This window comes from Salvelinus fontinalis, chromosome 26, assembly GCF_029448725.1.
Source record: "Salvelinus fontinalis isolate EN_2023a chromosome 26, ASM2944872v1, whole genome shotgun sequence".
Classification (NCBI taxonomy): domain Eukaryota; kingdom Metazoa; phylum Chordata; class Actinopteri; order Salmoniformes; family Salmonidae; genus Salvelinus; species Salvelinus fontinalis.
In genome coordinates, this window is record NC_074690.1 from 14,341,817 (window position 1) to 14,361,420 (window position 19,604).

The 19,604-nt window shown below is 40.7% G+C and overlaps 1 protein-coding gene across 1 annotated transcript in view; it reads right to left on the reverse strand.

Moving 5' to 3' along the window:
- Positions 1 to 17,953, reverse strand: part of LOC129823686 (E3 ubiquitin-protein ligase rnf213-alpha-like) — a 66,697-nt gene extending 48,744 nt beyond the window's left edge. Inside the window, exons 1-13 of the mRNA XM_055882592.1 lie at positions 17,872 to 17,953; positions 17,267 to 17,375; positions 12,669 to 12,814; positions 10,706 to 12,214; positions 10,420 to 10,610; positions 9,863 to 10,027; positions 9,426 to 9,643; positions 6,968 to 7,260; positions 2,354 to 2,616; positions 2,057 to 2,257; positions 1,681 to 1,873; positions 1,395 to 1,450; positions 1,066 to 1,222 (exon numbers count right to left, since the gene is read on the reverse strand). Coding sequence (XP_055738567.1) covers positions 1,066 to 1,222; positions 1,395 to 1,450; positions 1,681 to 1,873; positions 2,057 to 2,257; positions 2,354 to 2,616; positions 6,968 to 7,260; positions 9,426 to 9,643; positions 9,863 to 10,027; positions 10,420 to 10,610; positions 10,706 to 12,214; positions 12,669 to 12,814; positions 17,267 to 17,360 — 3,486 coding nt within the window. The 5' untranslated portion in view covers positions 17,361 to 17,375; positions 17,872 to 17,953. The remainder of the gene's footprint in view (positions 1 to 1,065; positions 1,223 to 1,394; positions 1,451 to 1,680; positions 1,874 to 2,056; positions 2,258 to 2,353; positions 2,617 to 6,967; positions 7,261 to 9,425; positions 9,644 to 9,862; positions 10,028 to 10,419; positions 10,611 to 10,705; positions 12,215 to 12,668; positions 12,815 to 17,266; positions 17,376 to 17,871) is intronic.
- Between the last annotated feature and the right edge of the window lie 1,651 nt (positions 17,954 to 19,604).

The window sequence follows — 19,604 nt, forward strand, 5'->3', positions numbered from 1 at the left end:
ATTGGGATCAAGTATTTGGAATATATTGAGCTCGTTGACAAAACAGACCATGGGACGCCTTTTCGTACAAAAAAGGTCCGCGGTGAGTCTGTAAATGATGTGATTATAGACAGGTGTATAGCAGTGAGTGTCATCTATTCATTTAAAGTAGAAGACATATCAGCCAGGGAAACCAATTGTTCTCACTTTATGATAGAACATTCAGATGTCTGCCTGACTGTGGGGCTCTTTACCGGAATTATTTTCAACAAAACTACTTATTTTGCTCAAATAGAAATATAATTAAATTGGGTTTACTTTGAAGAGACGGGCCTACAGTATGGGGAGTGGTTTACGGAGCGCTCTTTGAAATATGCGCTCGTTTCCATTAGGCCTAGGTCCAATAGGTTCGCCACTGCGTAAACATGTCTAATTTAGATATAAAAGACTGTTACAATTTCCCATGGTCTCCCTTTACCAATAGTGAGAGCTCAACTTTACAACAATTCCCCCCACTCTTCCCTACCAGCGAGTCAAGGAAATTCAGACAAAGTTTTAGGTTATTTTTCAAATAAATGAAAAGGACAGTAATGTTACTATTAACGTAGGAAGCTCAGATTTCAATAGGCGATAAGATAACGTTTGAAGAAAGGAGTGTATATATTTGGCTTGCCAAAGCGGTTTTATGCGCTGACTGAATGGAAGCTGACAATTAGTTTTTTTTACTCCTATCGTCTCAGGAGAACTTACGGGAAAAACATCCAAGCCTGACATTGTGCCCAGTTTATTAGGAACACCCATCTAAACTATATACAGGTATATACTGTACTCTATACTATGCCACTGTATCGTAGTCCAATGCTGCTCTGACATATGTATATATTTTCTTAATCCATTACTTACTTAGATTTGTGTATTTTCGGGTATATGTTGTGAAACTATTAGATATTACTGCACCGTCGGGAACTACAAGCACAAGCATTTCGCTACACCCGCAATAACATCTGCTAAACACATGTATGTGACCCTATAAAATTTGATTTGATATTCAGAAAGCAAAATACTTTCCATTCACATAGGGCGTACCTGTGGATGGGAGCTTCCGGAAGTTTCTGCAATCAGACTGACAAGATGCAGGCAGTTCAGTGGAAGCTCACAGCGGTCTGAATCAGCAGTGTCTTTACAGATTGTCCCCAGAACACTCACAGCTGTTTTCAAGCAGAATTCTCCATATCTGTTATCACTGATAACGACAACAACAACAAATAACTTGTGAGGGTCAAGGAACACGACAGGATGTTCTGTAACTGCATGAAGCTCAAATTATTTATAATACAATATTTTAAAGGAATGTCACTTTTAAATTGTTGGATATTTTCTCTAGATATAACATAGTAAAAATATAATTTCTTTACCTGAAGTGTTGTCCAGTCATTTCAATAAGATATGACAAAATCGCTTTCACTGGTTGCTAGATAAATGACATATCGTTGTTTAATACAGTATATCGCCACTAAATCTTGGACCTTGTACTACCTTGATATGAATATATGCTGCAATTCTCAATCAAAGCAGACTATGAACTCACAAAGTTATGGACTGCATCCAGAATTCAATCTCAGTCCATAACACATTCTTTAATTCATCATTTTTGCCTCACTGTTGCAAGAAATAACTGCATTTTCAACCAAGGACACATACCCCATCGTTGTAGTAAGATGTTACAGACTTGAGACTGAACTGGAGTTGCTGAAGGGTGTCCAAGACACCCACATGGATGACTGATATAAAGCTCATCAAGTCTCCCAACTCCAGCAGACACATCCAGGAGCGCACAAGTAGATGATCCACCTCCACCAGGTGTTTTTGTTCTGTCATGACCTTCATCAGGCCCCTGGATTCAGAGTCAGAGTCTCATTAAGATATTAAACATGACCAATAAAATATTCTACAGTGAGAAGGAAATGTTTTCTGATACAAGTTTGAAATGCAGCTCATCAAAAACGGTTGTAGTTTTAAGTTCCATTTAAACTCCAGCTTTGGAACCAATCTCAGTCAACATTTCACAGATTCATACCTTGTGTCTCTGAAGGAGTCTTTTGTTTGGATTCCTTTAAGCCCTGCCCAGGTGGCAAACGGTGGATCCATGGTGGGTGGAATGGGCTCAAAGGGCTTGCTGTCCCCTCTAAGCAGATGCAGGAGAGGGATGACCAAGATCCAGCTCACAACATTCCCCTCTCTTGCAACGTTGCATAGCGACTTAACTTCCTCTGCAACACTAGATGGACATATACAAATGACCACATATTAGCTTGACATTCATAATAACCTCCGGATTTCAAGGTTAACTGAATAAAAGACAATGAACATATACCTAATATGCTCGGGTAGGCCTTTGGTGAAGTCTGTCCAGTAAGCAAGGAAATCATCTCTTGGCTTTTTTGGCAGGCAGAGCAGCTGACAAAGATGAGAGAGTTGACCTCTGTTGTCCTCTTTCAATCTGTACTTGTTGTACACAATCAGGATAATAATTCCTGCTTTCAGTGGGTCTGAGAGGAAAACCTCATGCTTTTCTCTGCCCTTTTGGGACTGAGGATCTAGTTTTTCCTCCATGAAGTCTTTCATGAGTCTTCTCACCTGTGGGAGAAATAAAAATCACTCAACATATTACTTCGCAGTTGAAACATAATTACTTTCTATGGCCTCACATTTAAAAAAAGACAGACTTACATTTTACAAATGGGGAAAGTATTTTGTGTTTGTGTGCGCGTACGCATGTTTCATTTTGTTGACTTTGTTGACACACGAATATGACAACTATAGATTTAAAGTCCTGGGCGGTTTAATTAATTCAATTACATGTATATCTACAATGCCTATAGAAAGTCTACTACCCCCCGCCTTGGATTTCTTCACATTTTATTGTATTACAAAGTGGGATTCAAATTGATTTAATTATAATTTTTTTCAGTCAACGATCTACACAAAACACTTTGTAATTTCAAACTAAACTTGACAATCACCGGCTGACAAAATGGAAGATAAAAAAATACAAAAGAATGAATGAAAAATAAAACATATATACAAATATACCTTGATTAGATAAGTATTCTTCCCCCCAAGTCAATACATGTTAGAAACACCTTATTGGGTAAGTCTCATAAGAGCTTTGCACACCTGTATTGCTCTGTCAAGGTGTTTGGGATCGTGGCTAGCCAGCAATTTTCAAGTCTTGCCATAGATTTTCAAGCAGATTTACACTGAACAAAAATATTAACTCAACATGTAAAGTGTTGGTCCCATGTTACATGAGCTGAAATAAAATATCCCATATATTTTCCATATGCACAAAAAGCTTATTTCTCTCAAAGTTTGTGTACAAATGTGATTACATCCCTGTTAGTGAGCATTTCTCCTTTGCCAAGATAATCGATCCACCTAAACAGGTGTGGCATAACAAGAAGCTGATTTAACCGCATGATCATTACACAGGTGCACCTTGTGCTGGGGGACAATAAAAGGCCACTCTGTAATGTGCAGTTTTGTCACACAACACAATGCCACAGATGGCCACCGATGTTTCAAGTTTTGAGGGAGCGTGCAATTGGCATGCTGACTGCAGGAATGTCCACCAGAGCTGTTGCCAGATAATTAAATGTTCATGTTGCGCAACCAACGAATTTCTGCACAAACTGCTAGAAATCGTCTCAGGGAAGCTTATCTGCATGCTCGTCGTCCTCACCAGGGTCTTGACCTGACTGCAGTTTGGCATCGTAGCCAACTTCAGTGGGCAAGTGTGCTCTTCACGGATGAATCCCAGTTTCAACAGTTTGCTGATGTCAATGTTGTGAACAGAGTGGTATGGCAGGCATAAGCTATGGACAACGAATAGAATTGCATTTTATCAATGGCAATTTCAATGCACTGAGATACCGTGACGAGATCATGAGGCCCATTGTCGTGCCATTCATCCACCGCCATCACCTCATGTTTCAACATAATGCATGGCCCCATGTCGCAAGGATGTGTACACAATTCCTGGAAGCTGAAAATGTCCTGGTTCTTCCATGGCCTGCATACTCACCAGACATGGCACCCATTGACCATGTTTGGAATGCTCTGGATTAGGGCTGCGGCGGTCACAAAATAATTTTGTCAGCCGGTGATTGTCAAGCAAATAACTGTCGGTCTCACGGTACCAATAATAATAATAAATTAACATAAACACATTTAGCATATCCTGGCTTCCATACATAGTCTACATGCCACTGATGCAGACCTTCGGAACATCTACATTTTAAAAAGTATATTAAATCCATGTAATATAACCTACACCTTCACAATAAATACATTATTTATTTTATACAGGTCTAAAGAAGCATGATATGAAGAAAATGTAGTCTATTTCAGAAGAACAGAATAGCATACTCTGAGTTGTCCTTATGTTAGGCCCTGATATGGCTATGCCATATGGCTGTGGGCTACACTAGTTCATTAAGCAGACAAGATTTGGTTAGAATTCCGTGGCATTATTTTATTGTATGAAGAAGAAAATTGAACAAAGCTGAATAAAATAGAAAGGATATTTTATCCAAACGATTTGAGGGAGTGCGCACATGCAGCTATTCTGTGTTGAGCGGTTAACAAATAAATAGGTATTCCTATATGCTTAATTTAGAGTTAATGTAATGTTTTCCACAAACGTTGGGCTATATGTTTTGATTTTTAATACATAGTAATGCTGTGACTAATGATTTGAAAAAAGTCACTTGAAAGGCATGAGCTCTGCTTTGTTTTTTTGCGCAGGCTGTACACACTTCATCAGTCGCTCATTCCCAATTTGACAAGCACTTGATAATGCCTTGAATTTCCCGGCAACATCCCCTTTCTGTGGCCTTAATGCCCCCTAAAAATAATCCATGCCTTTTGCGGCCAGTGGCCGTTGTTCCATTCTCCCTGAATGCTACAAGCTCCGAAGCACCTCTCACTCACATGGCTCTCCATCATGTGATTAGGTCTTTCTCACGTGCTACAAGTGAAGAGACACTGTCCACATTTACTTTGTCAGCCAACAAGATGGGTAGTCCTAACGAACAACCAAAGCATTAGCCCATGTCAATCTACTATCCCCCATTGTACAAAAGTTGAGCTATTCTATTTTGTACGAGAAATAAATATTCCAAACATAGTCTGGGACAGTTGTGGGATGAAATAGATCCCAAATTAATTCAACCACTAGCATAGGAAAAAAAAAATACGCAATGAGGCTGACACAACAGAAAATGGGAAAACACCATTATCAAAAGTGACCGCAAATGCGATTTTGCATGTAATGCTTTTATTATAAAAGGTGCATTTTTATGGTGAAAATGATCCTCTCCCAAGGCAAGGCTACATGAGGTGTGTGACTATGAATCAAAAAAGTCACAAAAAAAGGCATTGTTTTGTGTCTTACGCTGGGCATCATTCACAAGTGAAAATATATAATTCACAAGTGATAGGCTAATATTGTCACCCATCAGACCATTCTTCATTTAACCTTGTCTTTACATATACAGTTGAAGTCTGGAAGATTATACACTTAGTTTGGAGTCATTAAAACTCGTTTTTCCAACAACTACACAAATGCCTTGTTAACAAACATAGTTTTGGCAAGTCGGTTAGGACATCTACTTTGTGCATGACAAGAAATGTGTGGAGTGGTTGAATGACTCCAACCTAAGCGTATGTAAACTTCCGACTTCAACTGTATATCCACAGTAAAACGAGTCCTATATCGACATAACCTGAAAGGCCGCTCAGCAAGGAAGAAGCCACTGCTCCAAAACCCCCATAAAAAACCTGACTACAGTTTGCAACAGCACATGGGGACAAAGATCATACTTTTTGAAGAAATGTACTCTGGGCTGATGTAACAAAAATAGAACTGTTCGCCCATAATGACCATCGTTATCTGTGGAGGAAAAAAGAGGGAGGCTTGCAAGCCGAAGAACACCATCCCAACCGTGAAGCACGGGTGTGGCAGCATCATGTTGTGGGGGTGCTTTGTTACAGGAGGGACTGTTGCACTTCACAAAATAGATGGCATCATGAAGGGAGGAAAATTATGTGGATATATTGAAGCAACATCTCAAGACATCAGTCAGGAAGTTAAAGCTTGGTCGGAAATGGGTCTTCCAAATGGACAATGACCCCAAGCATACTTCCAAAGTTGTGGCAAAATGGCTTAAGGACAACAAAGTCAAGGTATTGGAGTGGCCATCACAAAGCCCTGTCCTCAATCCGATAGAAAATTTGTGGTCAGAACTGAAAAAGTGTGAGGCCTACAAACCTGACTCGGTTACACCAGCTCTGTCAGGAGGAATGGGCCAAAATTCACCCAACTTATTGTGGGAAGCTTGTGGAAGGCTACCCGAAACATTTGACCCAAGTTAAACAATTTAAAGGCAATGCTACCAAATACTAATTGAGTGTACTTAAACTTCTGAACCACTGGGAATGTGATAAAATAAATAAAAGCTGAAATAAATCTTTCTCTCAACTATTATTCTGACATTTCACATTCTTAAAATAAAGTGGTGATCCTGACTGACCTAAAACAGGGAATTTTTACTCGGATTAAATGTCAGGAATTGTGAAAAGCTGAGTTTTTGTTTCTTCTGAAGAGGAGTGGGAACAACATTCCACAGGCCACAATCAACAGCCTGATCAACTCTATGCAAAGGAGATGTGTTGCGCTGCATTAGGCAAATGGTGGTCACACCAGATACTGTGTAGTTATTTAATTTTTATGAATTTGTCAAATCTTATTTTCACTTTCACATAATCAGTTATTTTGTGTTTATCAATAACAAAAAATTACAATTAAATCTATTTCAATCCCACTTTGTAACGCATCAAAATGTGAAAAAAGTTCAAGGGGGTATAGACTTTCTATAGGCACTATACATGCAATGCAGTATTCTATCGATGTCAAATTGAAATATACCTGTTCTTCCCCAAACGATAATTGCCATGGTGTCTTTCCACCGTCATAGACACAAGGATAGCTGTATGTGGAGAAGAATTGCTGGAGCTGGGAAAAGAAACTCCTCACATTCACTTCAGTCCAGGTTCTCAGAAGATCAAAGATGCCTTCCAACATCACCTTTCCAGCCAGCTCTCTTCCCTTTACTAAGGTGCTCTTCATGTTATCCCACCACTGAAACCAGTTTGTAATACGTGACAAAACATCTTGTTTTGGTTCTGGATATATGACATCATCATACTGGTGCCATTCCCCTTAAGAGAAAGAATGTCACAGTTTTGTTAAAATACACTCCAACTTATTTTATTTGGACACTTTAGCTAAAAAGTTTAATTTGGCTCTATACTCCAGCATTTTGGATATGAGGCCAAATGTTTTATATGAGGTGACAGTACAGAATGTCACCTTTATTTATTTACCAGTACCAGTCAAAAGATCGGACACAACTACTCATTCAAGGGTTTTTCTTTATTTTTTAATATTTTCTACATTGTAGAATAATAGTGAAGACATCAAAACTATGAAATAACACATATCGAATCATGTAGTAACCAAAAAAGTTAACAAATCAAAATATATTTTAGATTCTTCAAAATAGCCACCCTTTGCCTTGATGACAGCTTTGCATTCTCTCAACCAGCTTCATGAGGAATACTTTTCCAACAGTCTTTAAGGAGTTCCCACATATGCTGAGCACTTGTTAGCTGCTTTTCCTTCACTCTGCAGTCCAACTCACCCCAAACCATCTCAATTGGGTTGAGGTTGGGTGATCGTGGAGGCCAGGTCATCTGATGCAGCACTCCATCACTCCTTCTTGGTCAAATAGCTCCTTACACAGCCTGGAGGTGTGTTGGGTCATTGTCCTGTTGAAAAACAAATAATAGTCCCACGAAGCAAAAACCAGATGGGATGGCGTAACGCTGCAGAATGCTGTGGTAGCCATGCTGGTTAAGTGTGCCTTGAATTGTAAATAAATCACTGACAGTGTCACCAGCAAAGCACTCCACTCCACACTTCCTCCTCCATGCTTCACGGTGGGAACCACACATGCAGTTCACCTACTCTGCGTCTCACAAAGACATGGCGGTTGGAAACAAAAATCTCACATTTGGAATCATCAGACCAAAGGAAAGATTTCCACCGGTCTAATGTCCATTGCTCGTGTTTCTTGGCCCAAGAAAGTATCTTCCTATTGGCGTCCTCTAGTAGTGGTTTCTTTGTAGCAAATCGACCATAAAGGTCTGATTCAAGCAGCCTACTCTGAACAGTTGATGTTGAGGTGTCTGTTACTTGAACTCCGTGAAGTATTTATTTGGGCTGCAATCTGAGGTGCAGTTAACTCTAATTAACTTATCCTCCGCAGCAGAGGTCACTCTGGGTCTTCCTTTCCTGTGGAGGTCCTCATGAGAGTGACTGCACATGAAATTCTCCGGATTGACTGACATTCATGTCATAAAAAAATGATGGACTGTCGTTTCTCTTTGATCCCGAGTGGCACAGCGTTCTAAGGCACTGCATCTCAGTGCTAGAGGCGTCACTAATGACCCTGGCTCGATTCCAGGCTGTATCACAACCGGCCGTGATTTGGGAGTCCCATAGGGCGGCGTACAATTGGCCCAGCGTCGTCCGGGTTAGGCCGTCATTGTAAATAAGAATTTGTTCTTAACTGACTTGTCTAGTTAAATAAAGGTTCAATTAAAAAACTATTGAGCTGTTCTTGCCATAATATGGACTTGGTATTTTATCAAATAGGACTATCTTTTGTATACCAACCCTACCTTGTCACAACATCAGATTTGCTCAAACGCATTAATGAGGAAAGAAATTCCACAAATGAACTTTTAACAAGGCACAACTGTTAATTGAAATGCATTCCAGGTGACTACCTCATGAAGCTGGTTGAGAGAATGCCAAGAGTGTGCAAAGCTGTCATCAAGGCAAAGGGTGGTTATTTGACCCCTTTTTTGGTTACTGCATGATTCCATATGTGTTATTTCATAGTTTTGATGTCTTCACTATTATTCTACAATGCAGAAAATAGTATATTTCGCAATTTTCTAACAAATGTCATGCAATGCCACAAAATCTAATCGACCATGATAGATGGCCGCTAAACTAACTTAGCAAGACATTTGTTTTTTGCTGACCTTGGCTAATTGACTGACTATCAGTGACCGACATAAGAGAAAAACGACTGATGCACAACCACATTTCAAAATTGCACCTTGTGTATTCTATTTTAACTTGCAACAGTAAATTGAGACCCCAACTGAATTCCCCCCCCAAAATAAGGAAATGTATCCAAGGGCTATCAAAATCGGCCGCAGGCCGGTTGTTGCCTTTCCCTGGTCTAACCTTATCTCAACAAAATGTGTTGGAATTGCAAGTGCAGAATTTGGTATAAGATACTTAACTGTACCTTCATGTGTCAAAAGATCTTGATTGATGGACAGGCATCTGTTGACAATATACCTGGAGTTTGTCTGGTAGATGTACTCATATGTACCGTGATCAAAGTGCTTCCCATTCCACTTACTATAAACAAAATATTTATAGGGTATGGAGCGCATTTCAATCTTACTCCTGTCGGGAATCACCATTCGTCCAGCAACAAGGACTCTATCTTTCCCCAAATCTCTGTATAAACAACAGAAAATGTTCAGTGGTGACTAAATATCATTTTGATATAAGTTGAATGAAGATAATGTACAACTAGTCTAAACATCCATCTTGAAATTGTTATCAGTTAAAAAGGTTATAATTTTTATCAATGACAGTGAGGTATTTCAGTAATATATTCAGGGTATACTAATATCCTTCTCCACAATATTGCATTATTTGAATTAAAGACCATACCGGGTGACAGACATTTCTACGCCGTTTATGTCCCAAGATCCAAAAAGACTTCCAGATCTTAAGAAAATCCGGTCATTTGAGTTCAGTTTGAAGTCTTTGGAAATGACGGCATGGAAATAGATGGTGAGGTCATCACTCCCAGGGACCTGTTGTGTTCTTGGTGGCCTTTTTGGAAGACAAGAAGCAACAGAAAATGTTTAATTTTATTCCCAATATATAATTGATCATGATAACATTCAACACTAAATTATTTCAATTTACATGATCAACTTTTTCTGCTGTTAAATGTTATGATATTCTGGCACCCAAAACATACTGGGTCCAAGATAGTTACACAAGTCTTAGATGGTTGTTCCCTTCCAACACTGGGTCCAGGAAAGTTACACTTGTCCTTCCCAATGTTGCTTAACCCATGGCCAAAGCAGACATAAAATGACAAAATTCTTCAAATGCAAACGTGTTACAACTGGCATTGGGACTACTGGTTGAAGATTAAACTGTGACAGGAAACATACACTTAAAAATAAGACGGAACTGATTCACTCTACTGAACTTACAACTGAGGTGGCAGTGGCTGATGCTGGAAGCTGTCTTCATTGCGTTGGTTCGGAGGCAGATCTTTCCCTACAAGTGGGGCGTCAATAGTAGATGACTTGGAGGCATCTCCACCACCCGTATTACTCAGCTTCTCTGGTTCCTTGTTTGGCTTGGAAGTCTCTTGTCTTGATTCTTGAGGCTTGTCACCAGCCTAATTATTAAGTGCAAGAATGTTACAATACAAAAAAAAAACAGTTCATTGAATAAGTTCGCTGAATAATAAAAGAATAGAAATATATCTATTACCTCTGCCTTGTGGGATCCAAAAACAAAGTTCTGTGAGTTTGCTTCATTTTTCCTGCTCTGGTCTCTGTGGTTACTGGTGCCAACCCCTTGCCTCCTGGACAGATCTCCCGTCTCCTGAGAGGTCCCCACCAGAGCGTCTTTATATGGGAACTGCCCTACTGATTGACTTGGAACTGAGGCAGGTTCTGTTTTGTTCTGATCTTTTCTCTTAGATGTCTTCTCAGGCACCTCCTGTGTTACTGAGGGAGTTGGACTAGCAGGTTGTGTTTGACTAGTGTTTGGCTCATCTGTTGGGTCAGAACCCCTCTGATCACCAAGGGATACTTGCGATTGGTCAACACACTTCTTTGAGTTTGCCTCATTCGTGATATTCTCGTCGGTCTGGTTACTAGAGGACTTCCGTTCATTCAGAACTCTAACCTCTGTGTTACCTTCACCATCAAGGCTTTTTGATGGCTCCCTTGACCCGTGTGATGTCCCCTTCAGGACTTCCTCATCCAAGAGTTTACTGGCTGGTTGAGTTGGGTCTGAGGCAGGTCCTCCTATGTTCTGATCAGCTGTCTCGGGTGTGAATGAGGCCTGTGTGACTGATGTAGGACTAAGTTGGTTTGGCTCATTCATTGGTGCGCCTCCGTTTACCTTCGATGGACCCTTGGTCTGGTCTTCTGGCAGTGTCTGGTGGGAGGATGGGTTTGGAGAGGCTGTAGGCATGGTTGGAGGGCCAGCAGGTGTGGCAGTGTTGACAGGAGGGCCAGTAGGTGTGGCAGTGTTGACAGGAGGGCCAGCAGGTGTGACAGTGTTGACAGGAGGAGGGCCAGCAGAGGTGGCAGTGTTGACAGGAGGAGGGGCAGCAGGTGTGGCAGTGTTGACAGGGGAAGGGCCAGCAGGTGTGGCAGTGTTGACAGGAGGAGGGCCAGCAGGTGTGGCAGTGTTGACAGGAGGAGGGGCAGCAGGTGTGGCAGTGTTGACAGGAGGCGGGGCAGCAGGGGTGGTAGTGTTGACAGGAGGAGGGGCAGCAGGTGTGGCAGTGTTGACAGGAGGAGGGGCAGCAGGTGTGGCAGTGTTGACAGGAGGCGGGGCAGCAGGTGTGGCAGTGTTGACAGGAGGAGGGGCAGCAGGTGTGGCAGTGTTGACAGGAGGCGGGGCAGCAGGGGTGGTAGTGTTGACAGGAGGAGGGGCAGCAGGTGTGGCAGTGTTGACAGGAGGAGGGGCAGCAGGTGTGGCAGTGTTGACAGGAGGCGGGGCAGCAGGGGTGGTAGTGTTGACAGGAGGAGGGGCAGCAGGTGTGGCAGTGTTGACAGGAGGAGGGGCAGCAGGTGTGGCAGTGTTGACAGGAGGAGGGCCAGCAGGGGTGGCAGTGTTGACAGGAGGAGGGGCAGCAGGGGTGGCGGTGTTGACAGGAGGGCCATCCACCGCTGAAGTAGGAGTAGAGCTCTCACTGCCAGACAACTCATCTTTCTCTTGACGTGTGTCGGTGCTCAGCTCAGTAGCGCTGGAAGAGCCTCCACTCTATGAACAATGTATAGAAAAATGAAGCCTTTTAACACATTATAAATCATTAAGGATCAGCATTTCTGATTCATAAGCCCTGCCCATTAAAGCATTCCCATTCCATGCTAATTTCACTGGGTTCCCTTGATGTAAAACCCACATCTGGTCACATCCTAAAGGCACAAATTGAAAGTGTGACTGGTTCTGTTAAAAATATATATAATTGTAAATCTCTTATCGTCTCATAATAATGATACTCTGACTTAATGACAGCTGTTGAGTCATTTAGGAGGGTTCATAAATAAAATATTAGAAGCCTTTTAATAAGATGACATTATAAAGGCTTAAGAATGCTCATAACAGGAAATAAAACATTATACCTGTCCGCTTTGAGTAAAATGTTACCGAATTTTGAACTATGTAAAACAATCCTGACTCTGCATATACTCTATATTCTAGTGGAGATTGTGACCTTTTTCTTGACATTGCCCCCTGGTTCTTCCCTGGAGTGTTTCATAGGTGCGTCGGTCTTGTTCCCTGATGATGTCACTGGTGCATCCTCCATCTGGGGGTCTGCTTCACGGACCACAAATGTTTGATGCTCTGAAGTGGTCCCATCTGACATGAAGGGCAAGTCATTTAAAATCAACATTAACTACATGATAGAGACATGCAACCATTCTGACCTTTAAAAAAAAAAAACGATTTTACTGATTTGCTTCCTTGTCCTGGACAATACTGTATACATAGGGCCTTTCTGGATAAGGTCACGTGATCAGAAGCAGCTCCTGCATGGGTGTGCATACTGAAACGGGATCCTTGGGGCTTCCAATTCTGACGTCACCCCATTAAACTTGAAATGCAAAAAAGGTTAAGGTGATATTCTAACTTAATGGCAGCTATTGCAAGTCATTTAAAAACAAGTTTAGGGTAAAGTTTAGGGTAGGGACATCCCAAGGATACCGGATGCATACTCCTGGCAGCAGTGGTTCTCAAACTCATGGCCGGCATTATGGGTGGGCCTTAGGGGGCCTGGACCGCCCTATCTACCTCCTGGCCCATCCCAAAAAATGTATAATAATAATTAGATATATGTTTAGCTATAACACTGATTTATGTATGGTATAGGCCATTTAATGTTTAAATTACCTCAAAAAAATAATTGTATTGTTAAATTAAATATGGCTCAGGTAATTATGACAGACAGGGTTTAAGATCTATGATATCCATCATGAAGTCATGTCTCTTTTTACCGGCAGTTCAAATTAGCAGCGGGTGGAGCGTTAGTTAAATACAACAGTGTGCCTCAGTGATCAGTAACCTTGGCTACCTTCAAAATGGATATTAGGCATTGGTTTAAAAAGAATGCATCATCTTCTGCAACAAGTGGCGCTGAAACTCCACTCGTCCAAACCACTGCTACAGTTGCTGGCGATCATGGCAATGTGGCTAGCCCTCAGAGTTCATTTTATTAGTACCATAATGTTTCTTAGGACAAATTAATAACGGATTTCTTTGTGATTGCGTATATTCAATGGATTTATTAAAATAACTGGTAAGCGCACGGTGTGGTAAATAGCTCTTTTTTGACAGCGGTTCTACATGTTCGGTGACACTCAAGTTATTTCTATGTTATTCTGTTGTATTCCGCTATATGATTGTATTCCATTATATTAAATATTACTATATGGGTGTGTTGACTGATCAGCGCAGGGGAATGTAAGTGTGCATAGTCAGTTTAATGAACAAAATAACTATTGATTTAATTTGCATAGCACAGCCATGCAGCCAAGACAAGCAACATAGTTGAACTCAAAATATTCCCAATTTTTATTTTATATTAAGTCTTATGTTTCTTAGGACCTGCCTAAACTAAAGAATAACGGGTTTCTTTGTGATAGTGGCAGGCGTGCGTAATAATGGTGGTAGGTGCACGAAACGATGAGTAAACTGGTGATGTCGAGCTGCGGAGAGGGGGAGCGGGAGTAGACGTGACAGTACCCCCTCTCTAACGCGCGGCTCCAGCCAGAGGAACGGTCCCGTGGACCAGGCCGGTCGCCTCTAATGAGGCGCGGGAGCCTGTCGAACCAGCTGAGGATTGGAAGCCTGATGGGCTGGCTGAGGCATTCCCGGTAGTTTCGATAATGGAAGCCTGACTAGCCAACCGAGGCTTGAGAACCTGACGAGCCAGCTGAGGCATCCCCGATTGCCTCGACAGTGGCCCTAGTTTCAAATAAATCCCCGTTGCTTCCATTTGTTGAGGCAGTATTCTGTAACGTATTCGCTGGGAGTCGGAACGCAAGCGCAGGTGGTGAGTTTAATAGTAAACGGAACATCGAACAATACAACGTACATGAGTAGCGTATAAACATTAAACACAAACTGAACTAATACTGCTTGGGGAAAGAACCAAAGGGAGTGACAGATGTAGGAGAGGTAATCATAGAAGTGATGGAGTCCAGGTGAGTCTCATGAGGTGCAGGTGCGCGTAACGATGGTGGCAGGTGTGCGTATGTAACGGATGTGAAATGGCTAGCTAGTTAGCGGGTACGCGCTAATAGCATTTCAATCGGTTACGTCACTTGCTCTGAGACCTGAAGTAGGGAGAAGTAGGGAAATACCGTGACGAGATCCTGAGGCCCATTGTCGTGCCATTCATCCCTCGCCTCGTGTTTCAGCATGATAGGGCATGGCACCAAGTCTCGAGGATCTGTACACAATTCCTGGAAGCTGAAAATGTCCCTGTTCTTCCATGGCCTGCATACTCACCAGACATGTCACCCATTGAGTAAGTTTGGAATGCTCTGGATCGAAGTGTACCACAGTTCCAGTTCATGCCAATATCCAGCAACTTCACACAGCCATTGAAGCCGAGTGGGACAACATTCCACAGGCCACAAGCAACAGCCTGATCAACTCTATGCGAAGGAGATGTGTCGTGCTGCATTAGGCAAATGGTGGTCACACCAGATACTGACTGGTTGCATTAGGCAAATGGTGGTCACACCAGATACTGACTGGTTGCATTAGGCAAATGGTGGTCACACCAGATACTGACTGGTTGCATTAGGCAAATGGTGGTCACACCAGATACTGACTGGTTGCATTAGGCAAATGGTGGTCACACCAGATACTGACTGGTTGCATTAGGCAAATGGTGGTCACACCAGATACTGACTGGTTGCATTAGGCAAATGGTGGTCACACCAGATACTGACTGGTTGCATTAGGCAAATGGTGGTCACACCAGATACTGACTGGTTGCATTAGGCAAATGGTGGTCACACCAGATACTGACTGGTTTTCTGATCCACGCCCCGACCATTAAAAAAAAAAAAAAAAAAGTATGTGACCATCAGATGCATATCTGTATTTCCAGTCATCTGAAATCCATGGATTAGGGCCTAATGAATTTATTTCATTTGACTTGTATGAACTGTAACTCAGTAAAATCTTTGAAATTGTTGCATGTTGCGTTTATATTTTTGTTCAGTATAATAAAACAATAATTAAACTAGCCTACCAGCCTGGTCTCATAGACTAGACGTAATATAGTAAATGTAAATCTGAGTACTCAAATTGGTATATGTTACGTTTGCTATGGTTACATAAGACAGAAGTTTACTTAAGGCAAAATCTAGTAGGGTCTAGCAATCCAAAGGTTGCACGTTCGAATCTCATCAAGGACAACTTTAGCATTTTAGCTAATAAGTAACTTTGGAACTACTTTGCAACTACTTAGCATGTTTGGTAACTCTTCCCCTAAACCCCTAACCCCTTGCTTAGCTAACGTTAGCCACCTACCTAACGTTAGCCGCCTAGCTAATGTTAGCTACAACAAATTGGGAATTCATAACATATCATATGTATAGCAAATTCATAAGGTATTGCATGAATTGCATTTCATAAATATCATATGAAATGGATGATTGACAGCCATAAATTAATACACACCATATGAAACATAACGTTTCATTTCATCCCATTTTACGTTTACTAGGTTACATCTACCCCTGAGTCCAGGTTGAGCCTACTAAAATGGTGCGGTTGCATAACATATAGTTAATCTAGCCAGTTATACTGCATAGCCTAATGCTGGGCATACACTACACAACTTCTAAAATCTTAATAACTTGGACATGTTCACATTTCTTGATTTCGTTGCCCCAAATCTTTCATTCCATCCATCCTCAACCCCAGTACATGGGTGCTAACATTACACGATGATTCCCTAGTTGATCCTGCCCCGAGTTTGTCGGTTGTCATAGGAAAAAAATGCAGACGCAAACAGTGAGCATATTAGAAAGCGAAATGGTTCCAATCGTTTTTCCACCGTTCACTTTTCCCATGTTGGATTTTGGAAGCACTTAAAGGCCTATGTTTCATGTAGGCTAACATTGGCGTGATGTTTTGATAAACATGTAAATCTCTTTCGGAAACGGTGACGTTTATCAATATATCCCAAGACAGTTCACAGAATTATAAATGTAAAGAAACGTAGCCAATTTCTTCATTATTACATTTAGCAAACATTAGATAGTTAATCCAGACATTTTTACCTTTACCTCAATTTGACAGTCTTGTCCAGATCATCATGGCATTTGTAATTCTTTATGATAGCCACATTAGCAGCTAATTAGCAGTTCATTTGTTGGGGCTAAATACAGGCAAATATATTGATAAAAGTCATCTTGTCCATGAGAGATTTACACGATTATCAAATAGTCACGCCAGGGTAAGCCTTCATGAAAAACAGCCCTTATGTTTGGCGTTTCTAAAATCCCCCTTGGGAAAAATGAATGGTGGAAAATGATTGGAGCCATTTCCCTGTTTGACTGCTAGGTTTTATGGGTAAAAAATGACTCATACTGTGGTACTCTATTTGGCTGCCAGAGCCAGTCTACCCCTGAAAATAACATATAGTCCTTGGACCTTAACGAGCAACGGTAGGCTCCTTAAGAGTACATCTTGGGCTAAGTGTAAGCATCCAAATATGATAGCTTTATTCCCCGCCATTCATATATTACATTCTTGAAAACATTTAAAAAAAATAATATATATATATATTACCTGTGGTGCAAATTTGAGCAGCTAACCTAAATCCGCATTCACTGCAAAATTTTGACGATTTTGCCGCTTGGTGAGCACAGGCAGGACACTTCATCTTGATGTAGCCGATCTGTTTGCAATCATAAACACGCCATCATTACAAACCATTCATATGATTCAGCAGCCTGATCAGCATGCTTTCACTTTCAATTTGCCAACGCCTCATCGAAAGATATGGTTGGGCTCATGACTTTCCAAAGTAGGCTACCGCTCTAGTTGGCCTATGAAAGACTACTTACAATGAATATTAACTGAGGTAACTGTGATTTGGAATTTATTTCTACGACCTGCAAAACAGTATAAAACAGTTTCTCACTTTTCTATCGAGACAAGGAGGATTTGACCAAACTAGACTACTTGTGAACAAGGATTTGTTTTTGATCATCAGTTTTACCCCCAAGATAATAATCAACGAGTAATTTTAACACCTGCTACGCCACAACTTTAACATAATTTCGACAAAACACAAAACAATTTAAATATTTTGCCCAATAATATTGAAACATACAGAAAGATCCATTCACCTTTTACATGTTAATGTGTTCAACCAATAAGCATCGTCTTACCGTTTTGTCGACTCTTCTTCACGCTGTCAATGCTCTGTCTGTGTCGATGCTGAAAGTCTATCGAAGATATGGACATGTTGTACTGTACATTCTGATAACTTTCGTTTTCCTGAGAAAGGGTGGAAACTTTCCTTCCGTGTACAAATATAGATATCCACACGGTGCATTATTTTTTGACAAAGTGGAATAATAGGCTAGTAGGCCTATTTCTTAACATGTTTTGTCATGTAACTTTTCACGTTTGCCTAGTGGTTTTCAACCTGTGGACCGTCCGCTTTTTTTGTTCTAACAAAATGAATAACAGTTGGGGGTTTTAATGGTATTAAATACAGTTTACATTACGTTGCACAATGCAAATTATTAATAATAAGTATTTAATGTCTTACATTCACTGCTAAAATTGACCAAATTTGACCGCCAAGTTTTCATGCTAAAAACATTCCGCGAATCCGCGAATAGCTGTCAAGAGGTTTTGACAGAGATTTGGTGGTCCCAGGAATGGAACAGGTTGGGAACCACTGACTTTGCCTACTTTAAGGCACCATCCAATTTTATTTGACACATTTACTGACAGCCATCATTTGATGCGTGCGTGTGGTTGGCAGGTGGTTGCTTAGGAGTGATTTCAGTGCCAACAGAAATTGTATTTGAATTCCATAAGCTTGAATTTGTCATGCACAAATTTAATATGTATTTCATTATTTGAGGCCAAGATTAATTTGAATATTCAAATGTTATATTTAGTTTCAATATGGTAGATATTGGAGTCATTGTCTACAAGCCTTCAGTTGAAGATGATCAAAATTATATTCAACTTCTCAGATGCATTTACATTAATGGCAGTTTGGAGTGACCGACTGGGAAGTTTCACTTTAACGAACCTCCAAGTCGGAAACTGAGAAAATGTTATGGCAGTTGACAGTTTTACCACCGACCTTTGAACAATAAGGTCTGGTTTTTTTTTACACTTACAAACTTATTGTGGATAATGTAGATAGTTTGACCATATTGTCAATGTTAAGCAAGCTAACCTTTATCAGCAAGTTAGCCAGCTCAAGTAGAACTGGTTGAAGTACTGCTCAGACTTCTAAAGCACTTTAACACAATCATGTTGGACTTATGAGGAAGTTACTTCACTTCTGACTAGCACGTGAATACTCAATTAGTGAATTAGTGTTCAAATTATGTTCTCTAAATCAAAGATGTATTATGTTGACAATATATAGTCAACTGACAGCTCTAACAATGGGAAATACATTGTATAACATTTACTATAAAGTATAGACTTATGTTTCACTCTTCATGCGGTGCGCAATGCACAGAACACAGGAATAATTATTACTCAATTATCAGTGTAATGTGTAAATTAATCCGGTAAGGAATGGGTTGCCAACTGACGACACGAAAATAAAATGTTATTCATTCATTCAGTCCTAGCAAAATTCTTGAGAAATTCCTCTTTGCTATGAAGCTATTTTTCTTTGACCACTTAATTGTTACCCAGAAATGATTTGATATTGAGACAAAAAAAAATAGCTGCATTAGACTTTTAAAGAAAATTAAGCCCTTGTTTCACTCAATGGCATGTTTCCAGTTGCAATACTGCGTCATCATAAAATGAGTCAACAGTCGCAGATGACGAAGGAAACGTCCTACTAGGGAAACAAAAAGCCACATCAGCCTTTAACGAGTTTTCTAACGTCACTCCTAAGAAAACAAGTACTGTTTTTTCT